Raw genomic sequence first — 12,211 nt, forward strand, 5'->3', positions numbered from 1 at the left:
AAAAATATGAGTAGATTTTGACATTCTGTAAAAAAATTTCTATTTATCTTATAATTAAGTGATAAGAGAAAAATATATAAATATCAATCAAATGGTTATGAAATCTTAATAAATTTAATCAAATATAAACCAAAAATCAATACCTATTTAACTATAAAATATATATGCACTTATCATGGAATAAATATAACATTTGACTTATTCAAAATATTCTCATTAATTATTACTTGAGGGGAAAATAATAAAGTAAGGTTATAATTAGAAACACACACCCACACAAAACCTACCTGATTACCTATATTTTGGACCAAGTAGAGGTTTTAAAAAACATTTTATATTGTGGTTTAGAGGGAGCAAAATGTTAATATTGAATAAATACTTATATGAAAAACATACATATGATTAACAAATATATAACACAACTTAACAAGTAAGTCATACTTTTAATAAAATACTCTCTCCATTAAAAAATGTAAGACATTTTTTGAGAGGTTGAATGTTAAAAAATGTAAGGCATTTTTAGTCTCTTAAGATATAATTATTGTATTCTTTTCAAAAGTGTCCCTATTGAATAAATCACTTTGTATTGATTTTAAATTGAAATATCTTATTAAATAAGGGTAAATATAAAAAAATAGAGTTAACTTAGAGACAAGAAACTACTTTATTGGGGTGAGATTCAGTTAAAAATGCCTTATATTTTTTAACGGAGAGAGTTTAAGCAATACCGGTTATCTATGAATTTTCAAACAATATACAAAAGAATAATCTAGGCCCAATTCACAAGAAAAATCCGGGAATATTTCATAGAGGAAAGGAGTGATTAAATAATATTAACCATTAATCGTCTTGCTGGTCCAATAATTAAAAAAGTACATATTTTATTGCGTCGCGTGTCAATTCATTTCAGCAAATAAAACGTGGTTAAGTGCATTGCTTGTTACAATTGATCTGAAACTTGAAATCAGCTAAATTAGGAGTTAGTAGTCAACTTTTGTCAATGTCTTCACATAAGACAGTGAAACGTGTATGGTTTGTTGTCGTTGATTTCAAACCTAAAATCATCAAATTTAGTACGTAACTTTTAGTACCTAATTTTTCTCAATATGAATGTAATTCAACTAAACCATCCTTTTTATATACTATATGATGTACAAATATGATATATGTATTAGATATGACACAATACCAACACATCGATATGATTATTTATAATATATATATATATATGTATGTATGTATGTATGATATGAAACGTCTAAAATGTGTGTTGAAAAAATATTCCAAAGAAATATTGAAAATATAATTGTCATTCAAAAAATCCAATATGAACATATTTACAGTTCTTTGATAAGGGGAAAAAAAAACTATTTTGACCGTAAAATTCACTAATATAATTTTTATTGCCTCTGTTTTTTTTTGGATTGTGTGCAAAGTGGAAACTGTGATATGAAACCAACCAGTGTAAAATGATTTAATTTTTTTTTTATTTTTATCGGAATCATTTTTTATTTTTGCTTGGCCACTTAAGTTATCACATTCCAATTTTTACTCCTAGAATTGAAGATTAGATTATAATTATTTCTTAAAGCATTAAATTATTATTTTATGAAAAAGAAGTACAAAATTAAATTTAGTAAATATGTATTAATATTGTTAAATTGAATGAGATTATGTCATGGTTATTAAAATTTACCATAATGATTACATGAGGAAAGTAAATTTATCCAAGAAGAGTAAAATTTTAACAATCATGATATTTAAAAAAAAGGAAAAAATTAATAAAATCAAGTGAGATTAAACAAATTTCGTGAATAATTTCTCACTTACGCCCTCCTTTAAAAAAATATAAAGTATTTTTAGTCTTTGATGTATAATTGTTGACTTTTTTTCAAAAGTACCCTATTGAATGAATTACCTTATATTTATTGTAGGCTATTTAATGAGGGTAAATATGAAAAGATAGAATAGAGTTAGTTTGAAATTAGATAACTACTTTATTAAGGGTGAGATTCGGTTAAAAATACCTTATATTTTTTAACAGAAGTAGTAAGAGTGTACAACTATTTAGATATTATGAAAATTTTATTTGAGTAAAGTGGCTAAGAGTTGACGTATACTACAAAAAAAAAATTGAATCTTGGTTGTCGTTACCAAAAGTCTAAAAGTCATCTCTAAAGGTTTTTAATGGTGACATTTCATCACCATAGGGTCACCGTCAAAAGTTTGATTGCTAATATTTTGTCACCATCAAAAGTTTTTCACAACTAAAAGTTTACCTTTGGTGGCAACAATTATCACTGCTAAAACTATATTTTTGGTGGTGACTATGTTTGTCACCACAAAAAACTTGTGTCATTTTTTTTAAAAAAAATAAAAGAGCCATCTTATGTCACATTAGTGCCTCTTCATGCCACATCAATTGACACCTTGTGTCACATTACCTGCCACGTTGCCATCACATGCCACGTCACATATTCACGTCACATATTCATTGTAAAATATGTCAAAACTAGGATTTGAACACTTAACCTCTACCTTTCAAGCCTTAATTCCTCTTTTTTCACCAGTTGAATTGAAATGTATTTACAATTATTATATGAGAAATTAAATATATATTATTTAACTATATACATATATACCAAATAATATTTTATTAGAAATATATACATATATCTTATATTATATTTTAATTTATTAATATGATAAAATAATTTACATGAGTGTGTGTGTTATATTTTTTAATAAAATATTATTTTTGTTGTAGCAAATATTATTTTTGTTAGGAAAATGAACTTAAAATAAAATAATTTTTTAAATATTAAATAATATTATTTTTACTTTTTTTTTCCATATTTTTCTCAAAAATTAATAAATAAATGATTAAACTTTTATCTTCTCTCAAGTTAAATGCTTCCCCTTCGTTTATTAAAAATAATTTTTATCTACAATTTTTCAATTATCTTAAAAAATATTTTAATAAAAAAATTATTTTAATCATATGAATTTTGTTAATAGTCATTTTGAACAATTATTTTTTATTATCTTTGAGATAGAAAATGAGTGAACATGTAATAAACTAAAAGTAGATGCTAAACAAAAAAATCCAAATTAAAAATCTAAGTGGATATTTGATGATTGAATAGAAAGAATATTGTCTTGAATCGATCTAGATTAGTTTGGACTTCTATTAAAGTCTTTTTAACAGAGTCAATTTCAAGATAATAGGGAATACTTTTCAATAACTTTACAATTTAAAATAAATACATTTTAATAAGTTTATATATAATTTTATTCATAATTCAAATGTTAACATAAATTAAACAATCAAGATTACAATTCTCAACCAATAATAATCCCAACAAATTTAACATTAACAAATTAAACAATTTGAGTAATTTGAAGAACAAGAACATGATGAGGAAACACTATCATAAAATACCACCATACTTGACGTTTATTTTTATTAATACTTGAAGGTTTTCAACAATTAAGTAATGGTGCGACATATACTATAACCAACTTTACTTAATGTGACGTGTGATTTGGCATGAGATGGCAGGGTGATGTGGCATCATCTGTCGAACACATGACCTGTGACGTGGCATCATCTGTCGCATATATGGCAGGTAATGTGGCATCAAGTGATGCACATGTGGTAGAGTAATGTGACATAAAATAAATTACTATTTCTTAAAGAAAAGTTTTGGCAGTGACAAATGTCGTCACTAAAAGTTTTTTTAGTGATGACATTTGTTGCCGCCAAACTCTTTTACCTGCAAAAAACCTTTCGCCAGTTAAACTACTTATTTGTCGTCGTAAAAAATTATTAACAATTGTTATAGTGACGGCCTTTTAGTGATAAAAAGTCGGTGCTAAAAATTTTTAATGGTAACTTTTAGAGCTGTGGCTGCAATTTTGTGTTGCTGCCAAAAGTCTGTTTTTTTGTAATGCCATTATGTTGTGTGCGAATCAATTGTTAATTAATCTAATAACCATTATATCCAAAAGTAATGACAACGTGACCACTTGTCTTTATTATGAAATCTATTTTTCTCTTCTGGCCAAAAAAGAAGAGATATATCTTTTCTCTCCTTTTTTAAACATTATCCGGCAGAGTTCATCGTATATGAAGGGTCTCGCTGGCCCTTCTACGCACAAAAATACCACGTTAATGGGGGGTCCCTCACTTGCCCATCTAGAAGAGACTCTCAATTTAAAAAAAGGAATGCCGATATACAAATACATAATTATTAAGTTTTTTCTTTTATTGCAGCAAATAAAACGTGTACTGTTTGTTACCATTGACTTTTTTTTTAAAAAAAAAAAAACCTTGAAATCAGCCCATTCATCAGCGCCCAACTTTTGACAATGTGTACGCCCGCGTGTTAAACCATTTTATCATGTGCATAATAATTCTTAATGACTCTGATAACATTTGAGACCACCGGTTAAAATTGCCTTCATTTAAATAACTAACGTAAATGACTTATTGGTTCCCATGTTATATATTGTTCATTTACTTATAAAATGTTATTCATTTACCTACTTTACTCATTTATAATCCTAGAATAAAATCAAGTAAAAATAGAACTATAAACAAGTGAAGTAAAAAAAAGAATAATATTTTGTAAGTAAATGAACGACATACATTATGAAAACGAACAAGTCATTTATGTTCTTCATTTAAATGAGAACAATTTTGTCATTTCTGTCACAAATTCAAATGAAAATCTGTTAAAATGTGAACTTCACATATTAATTTGTTAATGTTTACAGGTTAGACTATTAAATCATATAGAGGTCATTCATTAATATTCTCCCTTTTATTATATGGACCTTAATAGTTAATAACGCAAACGAATTTATTACATTTTCTTCAAAGAATAAAAAATATTATCACGTTTTCATTTCTTACTCCAGGCTCTATAAATACTGGACACACTTAAGCAAAAATGATAAGTCCATCGCTTGATTGCTTATTTGAGCAAACAATAATGGCTTCTCTTACTCTCTCTAAGTCTCTCTTTCTTTACTTCTTCTCCTTTTCAATGATATGTCTCTCTTTCAGCAGTCCTAGAGAATTTTCCATTCTGAATTACAATGATGATCTGGACAAGTTCACCTCTGAGGAAGAGCTCTTTGAGCTGTTCCAAGTGTGGCAGAGGAATCACGAACGGTTATATGAAACCCTAGACGAGATGTTAAAGAGATTTGAGATTTTCAAAAACAATGTGAAGTACGTCAAGGAGGAAAATGCAAAAAGAACATCAGACTACGACTATCGTTTGGGTTTGGACCAATTCTCAGATTTGACGTTAGAGGAATTCAAAGAAACCTACTTATTTGATATGGATCCCATAGTGAGAAGCAGCATTGGTGAGCCCGACAGCGATTACTGTCCAAACGCACCTCAATCCTTGGATTGGAGGGACTTTGGAGCTGTAACAGACGTCAAAAACCAAAAACAATGTGGTAAGTGTTCATAAATCATATTTTTAAATCTTATTTACTTTATTTATATGGATTATTTGGAATTGGTGTGGTAACTGATGTTAAACAACAAGCCTCTGTCTGTGGTAAGTGTCTATGGACTTGGATTCTCTTGAGTGGCTATTTTCACGAGATATATTGCATTAATTATCTTTATGTTTAATTTGATGAGCTTAGCTTGAATGAATTGGAAGACACAATTAATTCAATATCATGTATATGTTTTATAGGAAGCTGTTGGGCATTCTCATCTACGGGAGCCATCGAAGGAATAAATAAAATAGCCAACAATACTCTTGTGAGCGTTTCTGAACAACAACTTGTGTCTTGTGATCCTAATAGCTACGGTTGTAGTGGAGGCCAAGCCTTCTTTGCATTTGAATATGTCATCAAAAATGGTGGAATTGCCTCAGAGGAAGATTATCCTTATGAAGCTATCAATGGTACTTGTGATCATGAAAAGGTCTGTAATGTTGTTCTTTACTTTTGTGGATTACACCACCTCCTTCTTCTTCTCGCTCTGATTCTCTGGTTTTGTTTTTTTCTTTTACAGGAGAAAAAGATAGCACTTACTATTGATGGCTATGGAAATGTGACATCCTTATCAGAACAATCTCTCTTTTGTGCCGTTTCTAGGCAACCTGTTAGCGTTTATATATATGCCACTACCCAAGACTTTCAGTTCTACAAGGGTGTAAGTCATATATATATATATATATATATATAACTATATATGTTTGTATGTGTGTTACTGGGTATAAGTCAAATTCCACTCTCCCTCCCTCTCTTACCCTCATTTAAGGAAAATTGCACATCAAATCCCCTTTTCTTTAAAAGTAACTGATGCTTGTTTTAATTTAATAATGGAGACGAAGTTGTCCTAAATTTAATTATTTAGGATTTATAATACAACAAATATGAGTTTCAAGTTCAAATCGCTCTTGAACTTATAATTTAAGATTCAAATTGTATATTAACCTAAAAAAAACTATTTCTTTACTTTCTGATGTCTTAGACAAAAAAAAGTAGAATTACTATTTCTTTTATATTTGTTTGTTCCATCATCATTCAGCTGCAGTATTTCTTGATTAAAATATAATATATATTCATCATCCATTTGGTTAATTTACTTAATTAACATGGACAGGGACTCTTTGATGGGAGTAGCTGCACAAACGTTTCACACTGGAATACTACTCATGCGATGCTGATCGTGGGATATGATTCATTTGGTGATGGTCTTGATTATTGGATTGTGAAGAACTCATGGGGCAAAGATTGGGGAGACAATGGTTACATCTACATCAAAAGAAACACTGGTGATCCTTATGGTGTATGCAACTTCAATTGCTATGCTTATTACCCAACCAAGAACATTCTCGAGCTTGATTCTGCTATATGAAGCTATGCAACACCAATAATAATGTGTGCGGAATTTTTGGCATAAATAAATGGAATGTCGCTTGCCTTTATGAATAAAAGCTCTATTTGTGTTGTAACTTGTGCGCTTGAAATGATCATCAAATGAAATTATTTGGATTTTAAGTTGTTCTGTTTTTTTTTTTTAAATCCAGGTTGAAATTGCTGGGACATGCTTAAGAAGCTATGTCTTGGCCCACGGCCACAATAGACGAAGTCATCAATTACACTATTACAAAATACACATTTTATACACGTGTAAAAACTAAAAAAATGTGACTAGAGGTAAACTTGTAAATAAGTGTCACATATGTGCTCCCTTTGCTAAAAAATGTTAGGCATTTTTTTAAGGGTTGGATGTTCAAAAATTTAAATGTAAATCATTTTTAATGTTCTAAGGTATAATTAATATGTTTTTTTTTCAAGAATACTCTTAATAAATAAATGATTTATATTTATTTTTAAGTAAAATACCTTATTAAATAAGGATAAATATAAAAAGATGACATTAGTTATTAGAAAATAGTTGATTAATTTATTGTGAATGAAATTCAGTTAAAAATATCATACATTTTTTAATAGGAGAGTACAATTTTATACCAATATCATGTTATGGCTTTGTCATGTATGCACATCAAATGTGTCTTGGCCAAAGGCTGAACTTGTGACGGCACACTTCCTAATATCTTTAGGTCCACCTGGTTGCTAGGTTAAATGAAAGATGTCACACCTCGATACTAAGGGTATGACTAACATGAAATATGAAAAAAATTCATATTCCATAAACCTTAATAACAAAAAATTATGCTAAAATATTGATATATGTAAATTATATATATATATATATATAATAGAATTCGTAAAGTCTTAAGTGTTTTGTAGAAATTTTGAAAAAATCTTCCCTGTAACTCGAACCTCTTGAAATTTCCACAAGAACAACAGAACCTATCAACCAAACTAGCAAAGAGACTAGCTCCATTCCAAAAATTTACATAATAACCAAATAAGACTAGGACCTAACTATGGTATACATTGAGTGGTAACTTATAATTTACAAAATACAATACAAGATTTCATAAAAAAGAATAATCACCATGTGCTTCCTCTTTGCAAAAAGCAAGAAGGACCCTTAATGGTCAATTGGAGATGCAGGGTCAGTTACAATATCTGAAACCAAACTTTTTTTTTTATCTGTAGCGTTTCAATTAAAATTATACATAAAAATTATGAAGATAGAACAAATAGATTTTGTCTAAAACAATATCATCCAATACTAAAGGATATATTTGAACTAAACAAATAAAGAGCAATTCGTTTTCAATAATACATTTATGAAATTAAACAATATTGATAAAACAATATAGATTTGTCAAGAATTGTACAACTCATAGAATGTAATCGTTTTAAATATGAGAACAATTAGATAAAATCCTTTCAAAGAACTAATACAAAAATAATAAATTTTAATTTAATTCTAGGAAGGCTTTATTAGAATGAATAACAAGTATAGACACACAGTCCGCGAGGGTAAATAACCAATCAAGCGAGGCTAGAAATCATGAAACAAGCACGACAAAAGTCATGAATCAAGTGCAGGCATGAAGCCCATAAAAACAAGCATGAGTACAGTACTCACAAATACCATCCCTCTGATCCATGTGTGCTGGCCTTCGCACAGTGCTAGCACCTCCTATAAGCACTCTACTAGCTAGGTAGACCATAACACGTCAAGGGCTAACAGGATTGTTGTTAGCATCTAGCATTTTGAACTCAGTCCTCCTTAATAAAATCAAGCATGTATGAAGCGAGAAAATATTTTAAAAATTTTTCTCTATCAAATACCATTCAACCATTAATTGTCATTGTCCAAATTCATTTTCACATTAAACATGAAGTTAAATAATTAGGTTGCAATAACGTAAATTATTCTTAAAATCAAGACATAATTATTATAGAAATTGAATTGAAAATCATATTTAGACAATTTATAAAGGAATAATAATAAAAATTTCAAACAAAAGGAATTTTAAAAAAAATTTCTAAAATTTTGTTCAGAATGCTACCTACTCACCTAAATATTTTCCAAAGATTCTAAAACTTGTTTCTCTTAACTTTTTGACCTCTATTCTAATGATGCCCTCAATGTCTTGACAAGTAAGTCAAAATTTAAATCATTTATCAACTAATCTTCTAACCACTTAATGGGTATCACTATTTAATCTAATCAATGCTAACGATACTATATCTAATTACATTACAAGTATACTTGAGTTAGTTCAATCATTTGATAATTCTCAATATATATCCTCATACCTTCTTATGACTCATACTTATTCATAAATTATTATAAATCATATCAATCATTTTTAAGCTTCCTCTAGACTGATAAAAAATGAAACTAGTATCCTAATAATTCTCTTCCCCACTTTGGTATTTAAATTAGTTAACAACTTGAACTAAAACTTGCATATACTCTTTTAAGCTATAACATGGAAGCTTAACAAGTCATAATTTGTCAAATTTTTCTCTCACACAATTTTACAAATACCTTGTGGGTCTGCATTTATTATTTACAAAATTATGAAATGAATGACCAAGAAATTCTAGCAATTTCAGAACTTCAATTTCCATTACTCATTTCCCAACTCAACACAACCAAACGATTTTTAGCCTAGCAACTTCGGTCCTAACTACAGGTAACATATCAAGAACAAAGAGCAAGGACCACATTAATCAACCAAAGAAAGGAGGGAATGATTCTGTGGTTTTATATAATCTGAAGAGGAAGGAAAGAAAATAGCATCTCACCTCAACAAAGCTCAGTGGTCAGCCACTGAACAGTGTCGAAGAAGAAGAAAATATAAGGGTTCCAATTTGTCAAACACACACGAGAAGGAAGAACTATAATTTCAACCAACAATAAAAGAATCAACTACCACATATACACACGCTATACTTTGACAGCATGGAAAGAAGAAAGAAGAAAAGAAGCTGACCACCCGTAATATACACCCCCTCGTCATCACAAAATAGAGCAAAAAAAACGAGGAAGACACTCAACCTCTCCACCGTGACAACTAAACGAAGACTGAGGAGAGGAAGAAGGCGGCAGCGAAGATAACAACCCAATGACAACCTCTCATTGATACAGAACAACATGATGACAATGAAAGAGAATCAGCAATCCAACTCCTAGTGGTTGGTGAACGCAGATGAGCACGATGACAATGGACAAAGCAATAGCAGTAAAAATCGACACCCCATGACAGCGAGCTTTAGACGTTGAGGAGAGCTAGGGATGAATCGACTATGAATGTCTAGAAGAGTGTATATTGGCAATGAAGAGAAGGAAGTAAGATGCTCTATTTTCTTCGCACAAAAGAAAAAGTTTCTAATGCAAAGAAGAATTGGGGAAAATTACAAGAAAGGCATGAGAAAATCTTAAACAAAAAGCACAAAAGAATTACAAGAAAAGAACACGAGACTTTTCTAAAATTTTAAAACTAAACTTTTGTTAAAAAAAAATTAAACTTTAGATCCTTTAAAAAAAATTTTAACATAAATTTCTTTAAACTATCAATTCCTTTTTATTATAAAATTTATTTAAATAAAATATTCACTAAAATAATTTTTAATTTAATTTAAAATTTAGAGTCGTTACAAAAGTAGTCTTCAATCTTTAACTGAAAAATTAGTTATATGATATTTACTTATAAAAAAAATATAAATAAATAAATTATATAAATATATATATTTATTTAATATTACTTTTATTTATTAGTATGATAAATTATTTTATTTATATCTATATTTATATAATAATTATTTTTATATATTTACACAAAAAAAATTTTAGGAAATTTAATTTCAAATGAAACATTTTTTTATTATCCTTATGTATTATATGATATTACAATTTATATATATAATAGAGTTAATCTACCTTTAAATTATTTCTTATTATAATATTTAGTAGATTTTTTATTTTTGAATAAAAATAATTAATTGTGCTATATAATTTAAATTATTAAAATATGAAAAATTTAAAATACTAAATTATAATTATTAAATTTTTGATTTATAATATGATAATAAAAAATTATAATATATATAAATATAATAAATAAAATATAATTAAAAAATTTTATCACAAAATTGTAATATAAAGTATCTTGAAAATTAGTGACACAACTTTTTAGTCAATATTTTCTGTCTCTAAATTATTAATTTATGAGAGCTTAGCGATAGGATAATGAAGTACTTAGCTTGTCGAGATGAAAATTTCTGTCACTAAATGTCATAACAAGTCAATTTGCGACGGAAATTTGTATGGTGGCTAAATTTCATTGCTAATTCATTGTTTTGGTTTGTAGTGTATACAAAATACAGTTATTAACATCATGTTGAACTAAACTGTATGAACAAATATCAAAACGACCTGTTGAACGTTATGAAAGGTCTTTTTTGGATACAGAACAAAATGGAAATTTATTAGCTAATGCCAACATCTGAGTTTACTCTGAATAATTAAGTGTTTTGTGTAAGAATGGGAAATGATGAGTACAGTCTTTTGCTTGGTGCTCTTTAAGATGGATCACATGGGATGGCTTCTTAAATGTTGGGCTTTTGGAAAAATGGAGTAATGGGACCAACAAAAAAACTTCCAAAATTAAGAAGTAATGGACAACGTAATGATAGTGCACAGAATTTTCATGGATTTGGACAGCAAACATTGATACAATTTAAGCTAAGATTTTGATGAAATTTAATGGTAATTTGATTTCATATATGTGGGGACGACTTTATGTTTATGCAAACTAAGACTATGTAAAATTCGTGCATGTTAGTGAGAACTAAAATCTGACACATGCTATGTCATCTATTCATCATCAAATGTACCTTGGCCAACCTTTGAATTCATGACCACACACTTTCAACTGCCACTAAAAAAAAAGAAGGATTTAGGGACAAGTAAAAATCCGTCTCTAAACAACTTAAAATCTATCTCTAAAGTTGTTTAGAGATGCATTAAGAAACAAAATACAAAGTGTCACTAAAAGTGGCATAGCTAAATAATTGGATATGGATTTTTGTTACCTATCTCTATTTAAAATGGAATGCTTTTGTCTCTAAATTGAAATTTGCTTGTCTCCAGTTTCAATTTAAAGTCATCATCTTGTACTTTGTATAGAGGAATATAATCCGTCTCTAAAACTGTCTTTACATTTAGAGACTGAATTTAATCCATTGCTAAAATAATTATATATAATTCATTTATTTTTTAGAGATAGATTATTCC

The 12,211-nt window shown here is 28.5% G+C and overlaps 1 protein-coding gene across 1 annotated transcript; it reads left to right on the top strand.

Moving 5' to 3' along the window:
• Positions 1-4,997: 4,997 nt before the first annotated feature.
• Positions 4,998-6,895, top strand: LOC129286228 (zingipain-1-like). The gene is made up of 4 exons (XM_054922238.1): positions 4,998-5,475; positions 5,724-5,956; positions 6,050-6,187; positions 6,641-6,895. The coding sequence occupies exons 1-4, from the start codon at positions 4,998-5,000 to the stop codon at positions 6,893-6,895; spliced, it is 1,104 nt and encodes a 367-aa protein (XP_054778213.1).
• Positions 6,896-12,211: the final 5,316 nt, after the last annotated feature.

Source organism: Prosopis cineraria, unplaced genomic scaffold, assembly GCF_029017545.1.
Source record: "Prosopis cineraria cultivar Desert tree isolate PC_DT_omini unplaced genomic scaffold, ASM2901754v1 PC11, whole genome shotgun sequence".
Lineage (NCBI taxonomy): Eukaryota > Viridiplantae > Streptophyta > Magnoliopsida > Fabales > Fabaceae > Prosopis > Prosopis cineraria.

Excerpts from the sequence above, each read along its gene's own strand:
- LOC129286228 (XM_054922238.1), top strand. The coding sequence starts at position 4,998 with ATGGCTTCTCTTACTCTCTCTAAGTCTCTCTTTCTTTACTTCTTCTCC. Across the intron at positions 5,476-5,723 it reads CAAAAACCAAAAACAATGTG|GAAGCTGTTGGGCATTCTCA; the intron begins GTAAGTGTTCAT and ends TATGTTTTATAG. Across the intron at positions 5,957-6,049 it reads GTACTTGTGATCATGAAAAG|AAAAAGATAGCACTTACTAT; the intron begins GTCTGTAATGTT and ends CTTTTACAGGAG.